This window comes from Zingiber officinale, chromosome 11A (assembly GCF_018446385.1).
Source record: "Zingiber officinale cultivar Zhangliang chromosome 11A, Zo_v1.1, whole genome shotgun sequence".
In the NCBI taxonomy this organism is placed as follows: domain Eukaryota; kingdom Viridiplantae; phylum Streptophyta; class Magnoliopsida; order Zingiberales; family Zingiberaceae; genus Zingiber; species Zingiber officinale.
The window spans coordinates 58,865,837-58,889,459 of NC_056006.1; the positions used below are offsets into that span (position 1 = coordinate 58,865,837).

Sequence of the window (23,623 nt, forward strand, 5' to 3'; positions counted from 1 at the left end):
CCAATGAGTAGTATGTCATCCACATACAATACAAGGAAGACAACTGTGTTCCCAACAACCTTCAGTACAACAAAATCCCTCATAGACATCGGTGGAACAACAATAGTTTTAAGCAAAAACCGATGTCTTTGAGTATTTTACACCGGTTTTTCCAAAAACTGGTGTCTATGAGCGCAGATTTTCGCTCATAGACATCAGTTTTTTAGCCGATGTCTATGAGCGCCTTTTTTTCGTTAATAGACATCGATTTTAACAACGATTTTTAAAACCTGGTGTCTATGATAAATAAAATAATTTAATTTTCCCACAAATACTTAGCCAAAATTTGCAGCACTTCACTCTTCCCTGCAAACCTAAACCTATATTGCGTCGTCCACCTTATACCGACGCTACACCACCACAACTTTCCTCCTAGCCGCTGGTCGTCGGACCATCTCTCTCAGCCTTATCTCCCTCTTCCCCTTCCTAGATCGATGCCCCTTCTGTTAGTTAGAGCCCTAGAGCCAATCATTTGATGATTGTATTATGGACTTGTTGTATCATATTCTTATATAAATAAAGGCATTTGTTTTGGTTATTATACTTACTTGTATTGGTGCCAAATAAACTAAGTATAATAGTGTCCTTGAGTAGAAGGTTCTTACCTATATCAATGATTGGTTGAATCGATAGTGAGATGATATAGGGAACACTACTCTTAATCATTCCTAGTCAAGTATTAACATTCAGGGACAATGTTAATGCAATAAGACTAGCATGTAGGTCAACTCGATGACTTGATCTCACAAGTCCTGGATATAGAGATATCAAGTTGACACATGGGTATGCATTGGAGAATGTATACTGAATGACCCGCCATGAGAAAGTATCATGGATCGTTATATGAGTGTCATATACTTTCTCATGTGACTATTAGTATGACTACTAGTCCTTAGACCTAAAGTCACCATGGATCCCTACATAAGTAGTTATGTACTTTGGTTTCGTCAAACGTCACCCGTAACTGGGTGGACTATAAAGGCGATTACTGGGTATGTAACGAATTATGCAGAGGGATGTGAGTGATGTAGATGGGATCTATCCCTCCTATATGACGGGAGAGACATTGATATTCTTGATAGAGTGAGACCACGAAGTGCATGGCCATGCCCAAATGAGTTAATATGAGATATTGAGCTCATTTGATTTAGTGAGTCTACTTGAAGTTCAAGATTTAGACTGATTAGAGGATGACACGGTCTATGCCTCATATTGATCAATTTAGATGTCTAGGATAGAAGGACACTTGTCATATATTGTGAGGAGTCACAATTAGTAGTCACAAGGTGATGTTGGATCTCAACATTCTTGTAACTTGGGTAGTAATGATGTGTTGCTAGATACCGCTCATTACTTATGCTCCTAAATGGGTTTAGCGGCATTGTCAACGTTACTAGAACCTATAGGGTCACACACAAAGGGCAATTAGATGGAGATTAGGTTCATATGATGAACCAAGAGGATTAGATTCATTTGATGAATCAAATTGGATTAAGAGTAATCCTAATTGGGCTAATTGAGTTGGACTCGAGTTGATTCATGTGTTCAATGAGTCTAATTTAGATTATGACTCATTGAATCAATTTAATTAAATGAATTAGATTCATTATATTAAATTAGCTTGAATTAAATGGTTGGATTAGATTAACCATGAGAGAGATTAAGTCAAGTTTGACTTGACTTGAGAGGAAGAGGAAGAGTCAAGTTTGACTTGACTATTTGTCACCTCATTTGTGAGTTGGCATTAAGAGGACTAATGATGATGTGCCACATCATCATAACTAGCACATGTGTGTGCCACATCATGGAGGTTACAAACCTCTTTCCCATTTAATGTGGCCGGCCACATTAATTTTAAAGGTTTTACAATTGTGGCCGGCCACACAAAATGAATGGGGAATGAATTTTTCATTCAATTGATTCATTCAACTCTTCTTCCTCCTTGAGTTCCTTCTTCTCTCCCTCTCCTCTCCATTGCCGAGACTTTCTTGGAGTGCTAGCACACTCTAAGGTTCTCCCTCCATCGATTTGTTCGTGTGGATACTTCTAGAGGGTTGTCTACTTTGACAATCTTGAGATCCGGCACCTTGGACGAGCGGGATTTGCGAAAGGCACGCATCAAGGATAAAACTCGTACTCTAATGTAGATCTAGAGTTTGTGAACTCGTACTCGTAGGTTTTTCAAAATTTTATTCTTCGCACGGATCCGGTGGCGGGGGTTTCTGGGTTTCCGCGACGCGAAAAAGCGGTTTTCGCGGCCCGAAAGACCCAACAGTGGTATCAGAGCCACGTGCGAAGACTTGTACAAGTTTAGTTTGTATTTTTATGAAAAATATAGATTCTATAACATTCTGTAATTTTATGATTTTTAGAGTTTTTATGGGTATTTTTCTCGTAGAAGTGAAGCACAAGTGTTTCGACACTTGTAGGCTTCGACTACCAAGAAGATTTTTTCGAAACGGCAAGGTTTCACCCCAAATCTTTTTGGGACAGTGGGCTAATGCACTGTAGGATCGCTAAGGAACACTCGCGATGGTTAGATCGCGGGTAGGGGCGCTGCCCCTGGCCCCGCAAGGGGATTCCGTTGGCCAAAACCACTAAGACGCCAAATTTTACTATAAAAATTGTAAATATTATGGAAAATTAATGAAAATTATGAAAATATATAATTTAGAATTATATATTATTTTTGTGATAGTCATGGCCAAAAAGACCCAATTAGATTGGTATATTTGTGTTTGTAATTCATATATGCCATTTGTATCTTGTATTATATTTGATACGGCAAGTGTCGTGCCTTTCTCCATTTATTCTTGTTATAAATTAATTTAGACTTGAATCTAACTTGAGTTTCAAAATTGTAATGTACAAAATTGGAGCGATGGAAGGTCCACTCGAGACGGAGTTACGAGGAGGGCGCGAGCAACACAAGGTGGTCAAAGGGAGGAGCTTGAGAAGCTGTTAACCTTAGGTTGACCATCCGATCTTCTCATTGGCTTGAGAAGATCGTAGTAGGGCCATGACTAATCACAAATAATTTAATTAATTGCTTGTGTGTATGTGATGCATAATTAGTAATTAATTAGTGTCTAACGATTAGATTAGATCTAAATCGTGTACAAGATGCACCCTCTCGATTAGATTAGATCTCAATCACATCAACTCAAATGCCTACCATGCTGTGATACCTATCACTACCTCGATCACATGTGTTGTTGAATCTGCTAAAGCAGAGCAACACATATTATCTTGGTAGGGTACGGAGGGACAATCTTGGTCCCGCTTATCAACGCATGGGCGAGTACAAACTCAATTAGATTGAGTATTCCTAGTTAACTCGGTTGGATCGAGTACAACTATAAGCATTCTTCCAATGGTTGGAAAGATAGGACATAAATCACATTTATATTAATTCTTGGGTGTATTAGCCAAAGCTAACTCAAATTTTAATATAACTGCGGATAATAATCCTATAAACAAGAGTTGCATAGAGATGTAATTGGTAAATCGTTACCTACCAATCATACTAAATCTTGGGCGTATTAGCCAAAGCTAACTCAAGGGTTAGTATGATGTGGATCTTGTCCCACATGAATTATAGAATTCAATGGGAGCATCATTTAGTTAAAGACCTAATTAAATGATTTAAAAGAATATGATATTTATTTTCTGCATTTTTCTGTTGTAGATAACCATGACGTCGAATACGAACTCTTTCTTCCTGCGTTCTGTCCTTGAGAAGGACAAGCTCAACGGAGCAAATTTCCTGGACTGTATGTTCTGGAGCAGCCCATTCCGGAGGCTCCTCCTGCCAATGCCACGCGAGCAGACAAAGATGCTTACAAGAAGCATCAAGATGACGCATTAGATGTGTCCTGTCTAATGCTCGCGACCATGAATTCTGAGCTTTAGAAGCAACATGAGTTGATGGGCACTTACAATATGGTTGAACATCTTCGTCAACTATATCAAGGACAAGTGAGGCACGAGAGATTTGAGATCTCAAGGGCACTATTTCAGTGCAAGATGTCAGATGGGGCTCCCGTAGGCCCATATGTACTCAAAAAGAGTTGGCCACTGACCTGATCTTGCAATCCTTTCCGGATAGCTATAGTCAATTCGTTCTAAAATACAATATGAACGAAATTGAGAACTGCTGAGCTGAACCTTAAGAAGGCAAAGCCCCACTCTGTTCTGATGGTTCAGAAACACAAGGGCAAGGGCAAGCCCAAAGGCAAAGGAAAGTCCCAAGCCAAGGGCAAAGGCAAGGCACTGAAGACTAAAGGAGGGGTCGCCAAGGATGCTACCTGCTTCCACTGCGGTCAGACCGGGCACTGGAAGAAGAAGCGAAGTGAGACTTCCACTTCAGGTATATATGTTATAGAAGTCAATCTATCTATTTCTTCATCATGGGTATTAGATACCGGATGTGCTTCTCATATTTGTACTAATGTGCAGGCGCTGAGAAATAGCAGGGCATTGGCGAAGGGCGAGGTGGACCTACGCGTAGGCAATGGAGCACGGGTTGCTGTGTTGCTGTAGGAATTTATCATCTATCTCTGCCCTCTGGGCTTGTATTAGAATTAGATGAATGTTGTTATGTGCCTGCTTTAACTAAGAACATAATTTCAGTTTCTTGTTTGGACAAGAAAGGTTTCTCTTTTATTATAAAGGACAAATATTGTTCTATTTATTTAAAAGATATGTTCTATTGTAGTGCACCTCTGATGAACGGACTCTACATTCTAGACCTTGATAGCCCTATCTACAACATAAATACCAAGAGGTTCAAGTCAAATGACATGAACCAAAACTATCTCTGGCACTGTCGCTTAGGTCATATAAATGACAAGCGCTTATCCCAGCTCCATAAGGATAGTTTGCTGGACTCATTTGATTTTGAATCTTATGAGACGTGCGAGTCATGCCTACTAGGCAAGATGACCAAGACTCCCTTTAGTGGGCACAGCGAAAGAGCGACTTATACATAGTGATGTATGTGGCCCTTTCAATGTCGCTACTAGAGGCGGTTATATGTACTTCATCACATTTACTGATGACTTCAGTAGATATGATTATGTGTACTTGAAAAGTTCAAAAAATTCAAGAATGAAGTACAGAACCAGCTTGGCAAGAGTATTAAGATACTTCGATCAGATCGAGGTGGAGAATACCTTAGCCATGAGTTTCATGACTATCTAGTTGAGTGTGGGATTCTATCCCAACTCACTCCTCCTGGAATACCACAGTGGAATGGTGTATCTGAAATGAGGAACCGTACCCTATTAAATATGGTACGATCTATGATGAGTCACACAGATCTTCCGACATTCCTTTGGGGCTATGTTCTAGACACGGCAGCTTTTATACTCAACCGAGTTCTATCCAAGACCGTGATAAAAACACCATATAGGATATGGACTGGGAGAGATGCCCAGGTGTCTTTCATGAGGATTTAAGGTTGTGAGGCTTACGTTAGACGTCAAGTCTCAGACAAATTAGGACCAAAATCCGACAAGTGCTACTTTATTGGATATCCCAAGGAAACTAAGGGATATTACTTCTCATTCCCAGTCAGCACAAGGTAGTTGTGGCAAAGACTAGGGTCTTTCTAGAAAGAGACTTTGTTTCTAGAAAAACTAGTGGGAGTACGTTCGATCTTGAAGAAGTTCAAGATGCAGACCATAGCACTGAAGCCTCGATGGAAGTTGAACTGGAACCACAAAGTGTTGTGGATGATGTTGTTCCACAAAGAGTTGAGAAACAACAACCAGTTCAAGTAGACATACCTCTTCGCAGGTCTGATAGGGTACATCATCAGCCTGAGAGATACTCATTTCTCTTGTCTGACCATGATGACGTAGTGCTCATAGAGGATGAGCCTACCACCTATCAGGAAGCTGTGATGAGACCAGATTTCGAGAAATGTCAAGAGGCCATGAGATCCGAAATGGAATCCATGTACACCAACCAAGTATGGACTTTGGTTGATCCACCTGAAGGGGTAAAACCCATTGGGTGTAAGTGGATCTTTAAGAGAAAGACTGACATGGATGGACTTATCTATAAGGGTCGCTTGGTAGCTAAAGGTTTCAAGCAAATTCATGGTATTGACTATGATGAAACCTTTTCTCCAGTAGAGATGTTTAAGTCCATTAGGATCATGCTTGCTATTGCTGCATACCATGACTATGAGATATGGCAGATGGATGTCAAAACCGCGTTTCTGAATGAAAACCTGCTCGAGGATGTGTACATGACACAACCTGAGGGTTTTGTAGATCCACAGCATACTAGCAGAGTATGCAAGCTGCATAGGTCCATTTATGGACTAAAGCAAGCTTCTCGGAGCTAGAATCTTTGATTTGATGATGCAATCAAACAGTTTGGTTTCATCAACAATGAAGATGAACCTTGTGTCTACAAGAAGGTTGTAGGGGATATAGTTGTCTTCCTCATATTGTATGTGGATGACATACTACTCATTGGGAAAGATATCCCTTTACTTCAGTCTGTCAAGACCTGGCTAGGGAGCTGTTTCTCAATGAAGGACTTAAGTGAAGCATCCCGCATTCTAGGGATACAGATCTATAGAGATAGATCTAAGAGATTGCTTGGCCTAAGTCAGAGTACATATATTGACAAGGTACTCCTTCTGTTTGCCATGCAGAACTCCAAGAAGGGATTTAGTCTTTCGAAGACTCAAGGTCCCTCTTCTAGAGAGGAGAGAGACCGCATGGATCAGATCCCTTATGCCTCAGCCATAGGATCTATCATGTACGCCATGCTATGTACTCATCCTGATGTCCCGTATGCTTTGAGCATGACGAGTAGATACCAGTCAGATCCAGGTGAAAGTCACTGGATAGCGGTCAAAAATATTCTTAAGTACTTAAGAAGGACTAAAGAATATTTCTTGATATATGGAGGCAATGATGAGCTAGCTGTAAAGGGTTACAGTGATGCTAGCTTCCAGACCGACCAGGATGATTATCAATCGTAGTCAGGGTTCGTGTTTTGCATTACACAGTAGCTGATTCTATAACAGAGGCCGAGTACATTGCTGCATCAGAGGCAGCAAAGGAGGCAGTTTGGATCCGCAAGTTCATCACTGAACTTGGGGTGGTTTCCAGTATCGCTGACCCTATTGAGCTCTATTGTGACAACAATGGAGCTATAGCACAGGCGAAGGAACCTCGCTCACACCAGCGGACCAAACACATACTACGGCGCTTCCATCTCATTCGAGAGATTATCGAGAGAGGAGATGTGAAGATTTGCAGAGTACCTACAGAGGCTAAAATCGCAGATCCCTTGACCAAGGCTTTGGCACACAGGAAGCATGATGGTCACACTAGGTCATTGGGGCTTAGAGTCTACACTGATTGGCACTAGTGCTAGTGGGAGATTGTTAGTTAGAGCCCTAGAGCCAATCATTTGATGATTGTATTATGGACTTGTTGTATCATATTCTTATATAAATAAAGGCATTTGTTTTGGTTATTATACTTACTTGTATTGGTGCCAAATAAACTAAGTATAATAGTGTCCTTGAGTAGAAGGTTCTTACCTATATCAATGATTGGTTGAATCGATAGTGAGATGATATAGGGAACACTACTCTTAATCATTCCTAGTCAAGTATTAACATTCAGGGACAATGTTAATGCAATAAGACTAGCATGTAGGTCAACTCGATGACTTGATCTCACAAGTCCTGGATATAGAGATATCAAGTTGACACATGGGTATGCATTGGAGAATGTATACTGAATGACCCGCCATGAGAAAGTATCATGGATCGTTATATGAGTGTCATATACTTTCTCATGTGACTATTAGTATGACTACTAGTCCTTAGACCTAAAGTCACCATGGATCCCTACATAAGTAGTTATGTACTTTGGTTTCGTCAAACGTCACCCGTAACTGGGTGGACTATAAAGGCGATTACTGGGTATGTAACGAATTATGCAGAGGGATGTGAGTGATGTAGATGGGATCTATCCCTCCTATATGACGGGAGAGACATTGATATTCTTGATAGAGTGAGACCACGAAGTGCATGGCCATGCCCAAATGAGTTAATATGAGATATTGAGCTCATTTGATTTAGTGAGTCTACTTGAAGTTCAAGATTTAGACTGATTAGAGGATGACACGGTCTATGCCTCATATTGATCAATTTAGATGTCTAGGATAGAAGGACACTTGTCATATATTGTGAGGAGTCACAATTAGTAGTCACAAGGTGATGTTGGATCTCAACATTCTTGTAACTTGGGTAGTAATGATGTGTTGCTAGATACCGCTCATTACTTATGCTCCTAAATGGGTTTAGCGGCATTGTCAACGTTACTAGAACCTATAGGGTCACACACAAAGGGCAATTAGATGGAGATTAGGTTCATATGATGAACCAAGAGGATTAGATTCATTTGATGAATCAAATTGGATTAAGAGTAATCCTAATTGGGCTAATTGAGTTGGACTCGAGTTGATTCATGTGTTCAATGAGTCTAATTTAGATTATGACTCATTGAATCAATTTAATTAAATGAATTAGATTTATTATATTAAATTGGCTTGAATTAAATGGTTGGATTAGATCAACCATGAGAGAGATTAAGTCAAGTTTGACTTGACTTGAGAGGAAGAGGAAGAGGAAGAGTCAAGTTTGACTTGACTATTTGCCACCTCATTTGTGAGTTGGCATTAGGAGGACTAATGATGATGTGCCACATCATCATAACTAACACATGTGTGTGCCACATCATGGAGGTTACAAACCTCTTTCCCATTTAATGTGGTCGGCCACATTAATTGTAAAGGAGTTACAATTGTGGCCGGCCACACAAAATAAATGGGGAATGAATTTTTCATTCAATTGATTCATTCAACTCTTCTTCCTCCTTGAGTTCCTTCTTCTCTCCCTCTCCTCTCCATTGCCGAGACCTTCTTGGAGTGCTAGCACACTCTAAGGTTCTCCCTCCATCGATTTGTTCGTGTGGATACTTCTAGAGGGTTGTCTACTTTGACAATCTTGAGATCCGGCACCTTGGACGAGCGGGATTTGCGAAAGGCACGCATCAAGGGTAAAACTCATACTCTAATGTAGATCTAGAGTTTGTAAACTCGTATTCGTAGGTTTTTCGAAATTTTATTCTTCGCACGGATCCGGTGGCGGGGGTTTCGGGGTTTCCGCGACGCGAAAAAGCGGTTTTCACGGCCCGAAAGACCCAACACCTTCCTCTCTCGATCAGGATCAAGACACGATGCCCTTGCTTCTCCGTCCAACGACACTGCATCTCCTCCAACTCGAGAAGAGGAGGCCTTCTTCGCATTCCGGTCATTTTTAAGCCAAAGCAGAGATTTCCTCCATGAGCGATGACCTTTCTGTAAGCAGAACCTTTCCTTTTTTGTATTTTCTCAGATTTTCTCTGTGAGCTCTACCGGTTTCTTTGATCTCATGGAAGAAGCGGTGTAAAAGAAAGCATTTTCGCCCAAATGTCGATCTTGAGCGGAGGAAGAGTAGTGTGCGTGTTGAGATCCAGGATGTTCCCTAGCCCAATCCAAGGGATTTTTTTAGGTCATCTCGTGGATCATATTTCTGACGTTCGCCACACAACCGTGATGCTTGAGTCTTTTACAGTCTGGTTTTTGCCCTTTTCTGGTTCATACAAGGTAGAAATCGCATGCATGCCTGCGTTTACCTTTTTAATCCGATCTTTTCTCGATTGATGTCTTATGTTGATCTGATCTTGACTTCATCAGTGCTTTTTCAAGCACAGTGGAGGAGAAGGCTAAATGGCTCTTTGAGAAGCTGAAAGGTGAGGGATTCTATACCATTGCTTTGCCATCAATTTTCAACTTCCCTTGTTGCTGTAAGGCACCAAGATCTTTCTTCTTATTATTTTTTTGTAATTCTGATTCAGTACGAGATATGCTACAGATGCTCAATCCTTCACCTCTCACGTAACTTTCCTTGTCAACCTTTTTAGTGATTATCTAATACAAGGTAGAGTGCAGCTTTCTAAGCATATCTAGTTAACTAGACAGTTCAATAACAAATAACAAATAATTGTTTTCTGTTTTTATGCTTTCATTTTTGATTCATGATATTAAATAAGTATATAATGACTGATTCTGGTGTCTGTGAACTGTCAAGCCACTACTTAATTATCAGGAAAGGGAGTAGCAAACCTTTCACATAGGCTAATGCACAGTTTAATACAGACATAACTATTATAGATTAGGTTTGAATTCTCAAAGTTAAGTAGTGTAGAGAATATTTGCTAGTACCATCACTTATCAGTACTTTAGAACATGGTTCATATTGCTAACCAAATAGATACTTCATACAAGAGCAAGAACAATGTATCTAATATCTATAATGTCTTGTTGATTATGAGTGTAAAGTAAATCTTCTATTGATGATAGCCTAATGTGTTCAATTTACAGGTTGTTGCTCATCTTCTGAAACCACGTGGTTGGAAACCCCCTGTACGTAGGCAATTCTTCTTAGATTGTAATGAGATCTCTGAGCTTTGTGATAGTGCTGAAAGAATATTCACTAGTGAGCCAACTGTTCTACAAATTAAAGCTCCTGTCAAAATCTTTGGTGATTTACCTGGTCAGTTTGGGGATCTCATGCGCTTGTTTGATGAGTTTGGTGCTCCTTCAACGACAAGGGACATTTCGTAAGCACTTTCAACTTTCACTAATATTATCAAGCATGACTAGATTTCTACCATGTTTCCTCCATGATTTCCACCAGGTTTTCTTCATGTTTCAGTTAGCACAGAATTCTTATCTATATCCTTCCCTTACGCTCGTAACACCAGATATTTAAATGCTAGACTTAAGTTTGCTTTGATCTATTGATTATGTTGCAGTGTGAAAGCAGCTACTAACTGTAAGTTTTTCCTAGATGATAATGTGCAGCTTTTTTTGACCTGTATTATTTTGGTTTGCACTTGTACTCTTATGACTTCAGTTATTCAGATCCTAGGTTTAAGTTTGCTTTGTCCTATTTGCATATATTGCAGCATGAAAATAGATGCTGATACATAGTTTTGGCTACACACTTGGGTGCATCTTTTTTTTAATTTGTAGTGTTAATTTTAGTTCATATTTTCCTTTATCCGCTTGTGACACTGTCTTATGTTTTTGCCACTTCCAGTTATATTGATTATCTCTTTTTGGGTGATTACGTTGATCATGGCCAACATAGCCTGGAAACTATTACTCTTCGCCTTGCATTGAAGGTATTACTTTCCCCTCAAGCTTGTCAATGTGATCAGTCTTATCCAAGCAAATATTTTTATGAAAATATTTAGCATCAAAGAATTCTTGAAGGTATTACTTTGCACTCTTCTTGTACAGGTTTATGTTTACAAATATGTTGTATCTTTAAACTTTTCAAAATTTTATGAATCAAGGTTACAGATTGAATATCCACATAATATACATTTAATTCATGGAAACCATGAGGCAACAGACATTAATGCTTTATTTGGGTTTCGTACCGAGTGCATCGAGAGAATGGTACCACTAATTTCTATTTGCTGTCATTATTTAGTTTATCAAGAAAAAATTATGTTCCATATTATTGTTTATTGTTTGGAAAAAGGGAGAACAAGACGGAATCTGGGCATGACACCGTATTAACAGATTGTTTAATTGGTTCCTTTAGCTGCTTTAATGGAGAAGAAAGTTATCTGCATGCATGGTGGTATTGGTCATTCCATAAATCATGTAGAGCAGATCGAAAACCTTCAACGACCTATCACAATGGAAACTGGCGCAATAGTTCTTATGGATCTGCTATGGCCATACAAATAAATAACTAAAAAAAAATACCTTATTTTTGTGAATAACTATTTCCTGTTTCTTATTCATGCAGGTCTGATCCAATAGAGAACGACAGTGTTGAGAGGTTAAGACCAAATGCCAGGGGGCCTGGCTTGGTTACTTTTGGGGTGAGTGATTATATGTTTGGCTCGAACCATTTTCTACTCAATTCCTATACAATGGTTTCAAATTTTTGATCTTTTGATGTGACAACCTGACTGAGTTAGTTATTGAATTCTGCAATAATAATGACCTCCAGTTGATAGTAAGGGCACATGAGTGTGTCATGGATGGTTTTGAACGATTTGCTCAGGGTCATTTAATCACTCTTTTCTCTGCAACTAACTATTGTGGTGAGGATCCATATATTTGCTCAGTCTATTGTTTGTCTATTAATTCTCCTAATTTTCTTTCAATCCATATATCCAGGAACAACAAATAACACCGGGGCAATTTTGGTTTTGGGACGAGATCTTGTGGTTGTCCCAAAGCTAATTCATCCCTTACCTCCTGCCTTCCATTCTCCTAAAACATCACCGGAACGTCATATTGAGGATACATGGATGCAAGTATTGCTGCGTTAACTCTTTTGATGTTTGCACTTTATTGTTGCATCTATCTGCATTCTTTATGACTTGGAAATAAAATTGTTTATCTCCTCAGGAAATTAATGCCAACAGACCAGCCACGCCTACCCGAGGCAGACCTCAAGTGGCAAATGATCGAGGTTCTCTAGCCTGGATATAGAAATCATCCCAAATATGGTATACTAATTCCCCTCCCGTGAACTGAGGTTCCTGGTGGTTCAGCTGTTGGACCTACTCTTTAAACAAGAAGCTGGGTTTATAAACTGGACATCAAAATTTGTAAAGCTCTTAGATATTTCAACATGTAAAGTTGATTGAAAGTTGCTCACCAATAGTGTTTTTGTGGTAGTTATTCTTTCCTTGTCGAGACAAACCGAGGTTAACAATTATTATGAGCCATGTATAATAACAATCTTTTCCCTTATTGCAGTTCAGTTCTGCCGCTATAATTTCTTTGGTGATTTTGTGTACAAGATAAGTTTTGAGTGTAACGTGTAATTGATAAGGAATGGGTGTTTGAGATCTACAAATTCAAAATGTCAAGGGAAAAAACAACCAACATAGGTAGTTGTCAAGGTATATTCATATTACATCGGTTTTACAACGTTGCTGAAACAGTGTCGTTAAGTGATACTACATCGATTTATAACCGATTAAAAAACCGACGGTTTTAACCCGATGTCTAAAATGGTAGACCTTTTACATCGCCTTCATAGACATCGATCGAAAATGTAATAGACACTGGTGGAAAACCGATGTCTATAAGGGTTTTTGTTGTAGTGCTTCTTGTAGACACAAGGTTCATCTTCATTCTTGATGAAATCAAACTGTTTGATCGCATCATCGAATCAAAGATTCCAGCTCCAAGAAGCTTGCTTTAGTCCATAAATGGACTTATGTAGCTTGCATACTCTGTCAGTATGTAGTGGATCTACAAAACCCTCAAGCAGAAAACGGTTTTGACATCCATCTGTCAGATCTCATAATCGTGGCGTGCTGCAATAGCAAGCATGATCTGAATGGACTTAAACATCGCTACTGGAGAAAAGGTTTCATCATAGTCAATACCATGAATTTGCTTGAAACCTTTAGCTACCAAGCGACCCTTATAGGTAATAAGTCCATCCATGTCAGTCTTTCTCTTAAAGACCCACTTACACCCAATGGGTTTGATGCCTTCAGGTGGATCAACCAAACTCCATACTTGGTTGGTGTACATGGATTCTATCTCGGATCTCATAGCCTCTAGCCATGACTCAGAATCTGGTCTCATCACAGCTTCCTGATAGGAGGTAGGCTCATTCTCAACGAGCATAATGTCATCATGGTCAGACAAGAGAAATGAGTATCTCTCAGGCTGACGACGTACCCTATCAGACCTGCAAAGAGGTAGGTCTACTTGAACTGGTTGTTGTTCCTCAACTCCTTGTGGAACAATCTCATCATCCACAACAATTTGTGGTTCCAGTTTAACTTCCATCAAGGCTTCAGTGCTATGGTCCATATCTTGAACTTCTTCAAGATCGAATGTACTCCCACTAGTTTTTCTAGAAACAAAGTCCCTTTCTAGAAATACCCCAGTCTTAGCCACAAACACTTTGTGTTGACTGGGAATGTAGAAGTAATATCCCTTCGTTTCCTTGGGATATCCTATAAAATAGCACTTATCAGATTTGGGTCCTAGTTTGTCCGAGACTTGACGTCGAACGTAAGCCTCACAACCCCAAATCCTCATAAAAGACACCTGGGCATCTCTCCCAGTCTATATCATATATGGTGTCTTTATCACAACCTTGGATGGAACACGGTTAAGTGTGAAGGCTGTTGTGTCTAGAGCATATCCCCAAAAGGATATAGGAAGATCTGTGTGACTCATCATAGATCGTAGCATATCTAATAGGGTACGATTCCTCCTTTTCGACACACCATTCCACTATGGTATTCTAGGAGGAGTGAGTTTGGATAGGATCCCACACTCAGCTAGATAGTCACGAAACTCATGGCTAAGGTATTCACCACCTCGATCTGATCGAAGTATTTTAATACACTTGCCTAGCTGGTTTTGTACTTCATTCTTGAATTCTTTGAACTTTTCAAAGGATTATGATCTATGTGTCATCAGATACACATAACCATATCTACTGAAATCATCAGTAAATGTGATGAAGTACCTATAATCACCTCTGGCAGCGACATTAAAAGGGTCACATACATCACTATGTATTAGTCCTAACAAGTCAGTCGCTCTTTCGCTGTGTCCACTAAAGGGAGTCTTGGTCATCTTGCCTAGTAGGCATGACTCGCATGTCTCATATGATTCAAAATCAAATGAGTCCAGCAAACCATCTTTATGGAGCTGAGATAAGCGATTCTCATTTATATGACCTAAGTGACAATGCCAAAGATAGGTTTGGTTCATTTCATTTGACTTGAACCTTTTGGTACTTATGTTATAGATGGGGTTCTCTAAGTCTAGAATGTAGAGTCCGTTCATCAGAGGTGCACTACAGTAAAACATATCTTTTAAATAAATAGAACAACATTTGTTCTTTATTACAAAAGAAAAGCCTTTCTTGTCCAAACAAGAGACTGAAATGATGTTCTTTGTAAGAGCATGCACATAACAACATTCATCTAATTCTAGTACTAGCCCAGAGGGAAGAGATAGAAAGTAAGTTCCTATAGTAACAGTAGCAACCCGTGCTCTATTGCCTACTCGTAGGTCTATCTCGCCCTTCGTCAATGCCCTGCTATTTCTCAACGCTTGTACATTAGTACAAATGTGAGAAGCATATCCGGTATCTAATACCCACGATGAAGAAATAGAGAGATTGACTTCTATAACATGTATACTTGAAGTAGAAATCTTATTTCCCTTCTTCTTAAGATCTTCCAGGTATCCTTTGCAGTTCCTCTTCCAGTGCCCTGCTTGTCCTTGATATAGTTGATGTAGATGTTCAACCATGTCATAAGCAGTCATCAACTCGTGTTGCTTCTGAAGCTCAGAGTTCATGGTTGCGAGCATGAGGCATGACACATCTTCTTATAAGCATCTCGGTCAGTTCGCGTGGTAGTGGCAGGAGGTGCCTCCGGAATGGGCTGCTCTAGAACGTACAGTTTTCTTTCTTGTGTGAGAACGATTCTCAGATTCCTGTACCAATCCAGGAAATTAGCTCCATTGAGCTTGTCCTTGTCAAGGACAGAATGCAGGGAGAAGATATTCGTGTTTGTCGACATGGCAATCTACAACAAAAATAATGCAGAAAGTAAATATCATATTTCATTTATCATTTAATTAGGCCTTTAACTAAATGATGCTTCCACTGAATTATAAGGCTTTTGTAGAATCAAGTCATGAATGTGGTCAAACCACACTACTGGATTCATACCAATTAGCTATAATTCTTGCAGGACAAGATCCACATTATACTACGCCTTGAGTTAGCTTTGACTAAATCGTCCAAGACTTAGTATGATCGGTAGATAACGAATTATCAATTACATCTCTATGCAACTCTTGTTTATAGGATCAAAAATCTCATTTATATTAAAACTTGAGTTAGCTTTGGCTAAATTGTCCAAGATTTAGTATAAATGTGATTTTTATCCTATCGTCCAACCGTTGGAAAATGCCTATAGTTTTACTCGATCCAATTGAGTTAACTAATTGCTCAATCTAATTGAGTTTGTACTCACCCAAGCTTTGATAGGCGGGACCAAGGTTGTCCCTTCGCACTCTACCAAGATAATATGAGTTGCTCTGCTTTAGCAGATTCAACAACAACAAATGATCGAGGTAGTGATGGGTATCAAAACTTGGTAGGCATATCGAGTTGACTTGATTAAGATCTAATCTAATCGTGGATTCGTATCTTATACGCATTAAGGCAGTAATTATCCTACATTATCATGCATCACATATACAAGCAATGATAGATAACTAATTATTTTGTGATGAGGTCATGACCCTACTACGATCTTTTAAAGCTAATGAAAAGATCGAATGGTCAACCTAGGGTCAATGACTTCTTCAAGTGCCTCCCTTTGGCCGCCATGTGTTGAAATCACCCTTCTCGTAACTCCTTCTTGAGTGGACCTTCCACTGCTTCATTTTGTACATTACAAATGTGAAACTTGAGTTACATTCAAGTCTAAATTCTATTTACAATAATAATATAAAAGAGAAGGTACAATGCGTAGGTCGCATATCAATACAACACGCACAACACAAAAGTGGTGCGCAGGCCATATTATGAATTACAACACATTTTAACCAATCATATTGGGGGTTTGGGCCATGACCATCACAAAATCATGCATAATTCTAAATTATGTATTTTATATAAATTTATATAATTTTACTATTGGCTTTATCGATTTTATGAGTCACAACTTCCCGGCGGTCCCGTTTAGTGGTTTTCGGGCGCAATCGTGGGGCAATACCCCTTGCAGGGTTAGGGGCAACGCCCCTTCTCGCGAAATGAATATTGCAAGTATCCCATATTGATTTAACAACACCTTAAGCCGCTGTCCCAAAATGATTTGGGCGAGACCTTGCCGTTTCGGAAGGTTTTTCTCGGTAGTCGAAGCCTACAAGTGTCCAAGCACTTGTTGCTTCGCTTCTACGAGAAAAATACTCAAAAAATCTATAAAAATAGCAAACTTACAGAAACTTACATATCTGAAATATTTTCATAAAAATAAAATATAAACTTGTACATGCTTCGCACGTGGCTCTGATACCACTGTTGGGACTTTCGAGCCGCAAAAACTATTTTTTGCATTGCGGAAACCTCGAAGTCTTGCCACGGATCTGTGCGAAGATATATAAAAATAAATCATGTACAAGTTTCTAACCTAGATCTACCTTAGATCTACATGAATAAGAAGCATTACCCTTGTTGCGAAGCCCTTCGCTTATCCCGCTAGTCCAAAAGGTTGCCAGATCTCGAGAGTGTCAAGCGTACACTCCTCTATACATATCCACACGGAAAATAGGTGGAGAAGAACCACTTAGAGTGTGCTAGCACTCTTGGGTGGCTTGGCAATGGAGGAGAGGGAGAGAGAGCTAGAAGCGAGGAAGAATAATGATGATCCGTTCATCATGAAAAAATAAGAGTAAAATGGCTTAAGTATTTTCATCTAATGAAAATAATTAATGCTCATTAACTCCATTAATGAGCCTCATTAATGAGTCTTAATGAGTATTTAATGAATATTCATTTTTCATTAAATGACCATTTTGAAACTCCTCTTCTCTTCATAATTTGAATAAAAATTTGAATCTAATATTCAAATTGAATTCATAATTCAAAATGAATGTCACTATTTATCATTAAATTCAAAATTCAATGAATATCATCATTAAGCCTCACTTGAGTCTAACTCAAGTCTAGCCTCACTTGAGTCTAACTCAAGTCTAACTTAATCGAGTCTTACTCAATTAATCTAATTTGGATTACACTTAATCCAATTTGGTTCATGATATGAACCTAATCCTCTTGGTTCATCATATGAACCTAATTTCCATCTAATTGCCCTTTGTGTGTGACCCTATAGGTTCTTGTAACATTGACAATGCTCCTAAACCCATTTAGAAACATAAGCAATGAGCGGTATCTAGCAACACATCATTACTACCCAAGTTACAAGAATGTTGAGATCCAACATCACCATTGTGACTACTAATTGTGGCTCTCACAATTTGTGACAATGTCCTTCTATCCTTGACATCTAGATTGATCAATTGAGGCATAGACCGTGTCATCCTCTAATCAATCGATGTCTTGAACCCCAAGTAGATTCACTCTAATCAAATGAGCTCAATATGTCATATTGACTCATTTGGGCATGACCATGCACTTAGTGGTCTCACTCTATCAAGAATCATGATGTCACTCCCGCCTTGATCAATTGAGGCATAGACCGTGTTATCCTCTAATCAATCTATGTCTTGAACCCCAAGTAGATTCACTCTAATCAAATGAGCTCAATATCTCATATTGACTCATTTGGGTATGACCATGCACTTAGTGGTATCACTTTATCAAGAATCATGATGTCACTTCCGTCATATAGGAGGGATAGATCTCATCTACATCATTCACATCCCTCCGCATAATTTGTTACATACCCAGTAATCACCTTTATAGTCCACCCAGTTACGGGTGACGTTTGACGAAGCCAAAGTATGCAACTCCTTATGTAGTGAACTATGGTGACTTCAGGTCTAAGGACTGATAGTCATACTAATAGTCACATGAGAAAGTATATGACACTCATATAACGATCCATGATACTTTCTCATGGCGGGTCATTCAGTATACATTCTCCAATGCATACCCATGTGTCAACTTGATATCTCTATATCCATGACTTGTGAGATCAAGTCATCGAGCTGACCTACATACTAGTCTCATCGCATTAACATTGTCCCTGAATGTTAATACTTTACTAGGAATGATTAATAGTAGTGTTCTCTATATCATCTCACTATCAATTCAACTAATTGATTGATATACATAAGAATCTTCTACTCAAGGATGCTATTATACTTAGTTATTTGACACAAATACAAGTAAGTATAATAACCATAAAGAAATGCCTTTATTAATATATAGGAATATGATACAACGAGTCCATACAACAATCATCATATGATTGACTCTAGGGCTCTAACTAACAGATAGGTCATCAAATGTACCAAAGTGATTTGGAGATGGATTTAAGTCTCAAATTTAAGAAATTGACACAATTAGATTGAATTTCATGCATGAAAATATGATTTGAGTTCACATTACATAAAAATTAGTTTTTGATGTATAGATGTCATATAAACTAATGCTAGAGATGTATTATGGTTTAGTATAGGCAGATGCATCAAGAGGAAGCCAAAACTAGGCCTTTAGATCAAGGTTTAATTGAACCATTTAAATTGTTTTGAGTTTTGTGTCAATATTAGGATTCATGATAAATATATTTTTTCCAAGTAGGCATTGGTAAAATAAAACTCTCCACAAAATTTATGAATTTTTAAAGGTCTATGAAATTTTTGGTGTATTTCTGAAGTTGGGTCAGAAATATTATTTTTGGCTGAAATAGTGTGCCAGTTGACTAATACAGTTACTAGTCGACTGGTAACACTGTTCATGAGCACAAAATATTTTTGTAAGCTTGTTTTAAAGTGGGTAGTGTTGGTGCAGCAGGACCAGCAAGAGGGGAGGGGTAAATTGCCTGTAAATAAAATAAAACTGTCCTCGTTCTTTCAACTCAAGAATAGCAACAATAATAAAATAAAATAGAAATAAAAGTAAAGCAGAGAAGACAAGACTCAGGGTTTTACTTAGTTACAACTTAAATGGTTGTTAATCCAAGATAGTTGAAAAAGCGCACTACGAATCTCCTTCACTGTAGGAGGAGAATGTTAGAATGTATACTAAAAGCCTAGTTTTTATATAAACATTTATTTTAAAATGAGAATCACATTGGTCAAATGTCTGCATTTAATTAAATATAATTGTCCATTTAATTTATATTGTAGATAACATGGTGTGTGGTGTCACGCAGAAGATCATGTTATCAGTTCCTTATAAATTATAAATAGAAGCTCACAACCAAGATGGATTGGGGTAAACCATTGGAATGGTTGTAGTGTAATTTGGTACTAATTTATCTTGACTATAAAATTACACTAGTACACTATGTGTGTATAGAGTATGACCATTTGAGGTTGTTCCTTTTATACTAACTGCATAAAAGAGCATAACCTCTGTTATTATGGATGTGCGTACTCTTAATCCCAATATAATAACAAGCACATGTACTTAGTATTTATTTCTTTAATTTATCAAAGGGTGAGATTTATTCGTTAAATCAATAGACCCGATAAGTTGGGAAATAATATTATTTATATGGTGTGTTGTTGATTATAGAAGGAAATTGTGTCCTATTTATTAGGATGATGATGCCCCCTTGAGAAGCTCATAAGGATTGTCATGTAAACCCTGCAGGTGGACTTAGTTTCGACATGACAATGAAGTTGAGTGGTACTACTCTTGGAGCTAGATGTTAATTAAGTGAGTTGTTAGTAACTCATTTAATTAATGGGCATTCGATATCTTAAACATAGAGAGATTAACACACTCATGATAAGAAGGAGCCCATAATGTAATATGGGATTGGTGTGATAGTTCAATAATAACTCTTTAGTGGTATGAGTGATTATCGATGAACTTGAGTTGAGTGTTCAGGTCGAACACAGGAAGCTCAAGCACATCAAGAGGCCAAAATCAATTCCTCCTCTAGGTCCCTGTTGTAGCCTCTATGTATAAAGCCTCGCATCCACCCAAGTCATCCTTATGGTCGACCACATCCTTGCTTAGTGCCCAAGCAAGGGGTCGACCACCCCTTGCTTGGTGGCCAAGCAAGGGGCCGACCAAGATGGGTTTAAAAGTGGGTTTTTAATTTTTTAAATCTTTCTTTTTGTAGCCATCTACAATGTTTTAAAAGAGAGATTTTAAATTTTAAAAACTTTCCTCTTTTGAAGCCATCCACATGATTTTAAAAGAGAGTTTTAAATTTAAAACATCTTTCCTTTTGTAGCCATCTACAATGGTTTAAAAGAGAGATTTTATTTTTGTTAAAACTTTCCTTTTTTGTAACCATGATTTAAAAGAAAGGTTTTAATTTTAAAAATATTTCCTTTTTGTAGCCATCTATAATGTTTAAAAAGGGGATTTTTAATTTTAAAACTTTCCTTTTGTAGTCATCCACAATAAGAAATTTAAAAGAGAGATTTTAATTGTTGTTAAAATCTTTTCTTTTTAGCCATTACCAAGGATTATAAAAGAGGATAGATAGTGTCTTAGAGGAAATAATCATCTATACAATTTCTATTCCTCTTCTATTCTCCTTGTCGCCGGCCCCCTCATATTCTTATTCTCCCCTTGCTTTCTCACCTAAGGCTGATGGCATCAAGAGGCTTCAACCATCTTGTGGCTAGTGGGTTGCAAGGAAGAAAGAAGAACAAGAGGAGGTGTTCCTAGTTTTGATCCCTTGGTGGCTGAAAGTCATGGAAGAAAGAAGGACTTGGGTGGTTTTTGAGTCTTGGTAGATCGTCGCCCACACGACGTCCAAGAGGAGGAGAGGAATACAGCAGAAGATCAAGAGGTCTTTAAGTTATAAAGAGAGGTATAACTAGTTAATTGTTTCTACTGTGTACTAGTTTATTTTTTCTTTATATGGATCCTGAAGTACCAACACAAGATGCTAGCGATCTTGTACTTTGATTGAGGTCTCTGTAGTTTAACCTAGGGTTTACTGTAAGGAATTTAAATATTCAATTTCTTTGAAAGGCTTTGACTAGGAAGTGGTGGATGATCCCATACCCAAGAAGGTCGAGTGCCTCGCCAATGACCTGGAAGTCAATCCTTGAAATAGATATTTAATCAACTTCTGTAATATGGTTTAACTTCTAATGAACACATGGGTTGAACTTGGATTAATAATGTTAAGTTTTGTTTGCAATCCAAGTTTAACTTATGAAAAGTACATGGGTTGCTAAGAAAAGTTCTGTGCTTATACAAATTTTTGTACAGGGGAAACAGAACAGAATTTTGAGTAGCACTAACAGAGAAGCATTTTTACACACTAAGAAAGCTCATAAGTTGCAAGGAATTGATTACAGAGTTGATTTCTTAATTCTTAACTCCAGGGGCCTTTATATAGCTCCTGGAAACTCTATCTCAAGTCTTGAGGGTGCCTCCAAAGGGGTTGAGTGCACCTCCAGCCGAGGCATCGAATAAAACTTTATCTAAAGTCGAAACGGTCAAGTAGACTGGGTCGAAGGTGCCTTCAATGGAATTGAGGGTGCCTTCAATGTTGAGGGCGCCCTCAATGCTATTGAGGGTGCCTTCAATGTTGAGGGCACCCTCAATGCTGTTGAGGATACCTTCAACCTACATGGTATAAATAGCTTTCAGCTTCTCTTTTTCTTCTTCTTCCGAAGCTTCGATCGCTTGGGTGATTTTGACCAACCAAAATAGAGCTCACCCAAACCTAATTTCTAGTCTTCTCCTCGAGTAGGCTTCCGTCCCGGCTTCTCATCCCTCGAACGTTGTGCACGTTCTTCTCTTCCACCGGAGTACTCTTCTGCAGCTCTTTCATCCTTCGGACGTACCGAGCCCATCGGCTCCCTTCTCGTGTCGTCCTTCTCGCTAGTTGTGTCTTCTGCTAGACTTCCTGTCCTCCTAAGCTCCTGCACACTTAGACACAGGGATCAAAAACCAAATAGGACCTAACCTAACTTGGTTGATCACATCAAAACAACCACGGGGTCCAGCAGGTAGTCGACTGAGGTTAATGGCAGTCGATTGATACAGTCTGAAAATATGTTTTAGCAATAGGAAATGACCAAAAGGATGGTGAACATGTATGTAATCTTATGGGGGATTAATACATGATGTTTATGGTCATTAGAAATTAAAGAATACAATTATTAAAATATTATTAGAGCTCTTTTTTATGTATGGAAAAGGAGAAGAAGTGTTAGGTTTAAGTAGAAAACCTACACATTCTTGCAAGAAAATCTAGCTAAGGGGGAGCTTAGGTGAAGGGAGAGTAATTGCTCACTTATTGGCAAAGGGGGAGAAGTTTAACTTTGTTGGAATATTAGCTCAAGGAGGAGCTTAGGTGAAGGGGGAGCCTACTGTTAGATTCCATGACTTATGAATGAGTAGATATGTATGTTTGTTTGCATTATTATTGTATTTATGTTTCCCTAACTTAAACGGATTGCCAAACATTAAAAGGGAGAGATTGTTATAGCAATGTAGGTGTCATAGTTTTGATGTTTGGATAAACGTTTAAGTTAGATTTATTATTGTATTTGATATGCATTGTGAGTATGCAAGATACAGGTACAACAAGGAAAGTCCAAGTGTGATCTTGACAAAGGAGAAAAGTACAAGAGGAGTCTTCGCGGTATAAGTCCAAGTATGTAGTATTAGCAATGTAAGCCCAAGTGTGATTTAGAAATGGTTGAAGTCCTAGAGGTGAATAGCCTCTTACGAAAGGAAGACCCGACAACTAGAAAAATGCTGAAGGAAGCTCCAGAAGGCAAGGCGTGAAGGATGTGGAGGCATCCA

At 38.6% G+C, this 23,623-nt stretch overlaps 1 protein-coding gene and 2 long non-coding RNA genes across 4 annotated transcripts; all 3 read left to right on the forward strand.

The window, feature by feature from the left end:
- Nucleotides 1-9,343: 9,343 nt before the first annotated feature.
- Nucleotides 9,344-10,865, forward strand: LOC122032140. The gene is made up of 4 exons (XR_006125962.1): nucleotides 9,344-9,437; nucleotides 9,516-9,723; nucleotides 9,814-9,869; nucleotides 10,501-10,865. It is a non-coding gene; the product is annotated as an uncharacterized LOC122032140 (long non-coding RNA).
- Nucleotides 10,866-11,226: 361 nt separating this feature from the next.
- Nucleotides 11,227-11,727, forward strand: LOC122032141. Of its 2 annotated transcripts, none has more exons than XR_006125964.1 (3): nucleotides 11,227-11,306; nucleotides 11,488-11,586; nucleotides 11,672-11,727. It is a non-coding gene; the product is annotated as an uncharacterized LOC122032141 (long non-coding RNA). The 2 variants fall into 2 exon arrangements; XR_006125963.1 differs by having other exon boundaries at nucleotides 11,265-11,397.
- A 15-nt stretch (nucleotides 11,728-11,742) lies between these two features.
- Nucleotides 11,743-12,711, forward strand: LOC122031409 (serine/threonine-protein phosphatase BSL3-like). Its single transcript, XM_042590527.1, has 5 exons — nucleotides 11,743-11,870; nucleotides 11,945-12,020; nucleotides 12,116-12,245; nucleotides 12,322-12,461; nucleotides 12,556-12,711. Exons 1-5 carry the CDS (start codon nucleotides 11,743-11,745, stop codon nucleotides 12,637-12,639), a joined length of 558 nt encoding a protein of 185 aa, XP_042446461.1. The 3' UTR covers nucleotides 12,640-12,711.
- The last annotated feature ends 10,912 nt before the right edge of the window (nucleotides 12,712-23,623 follow it).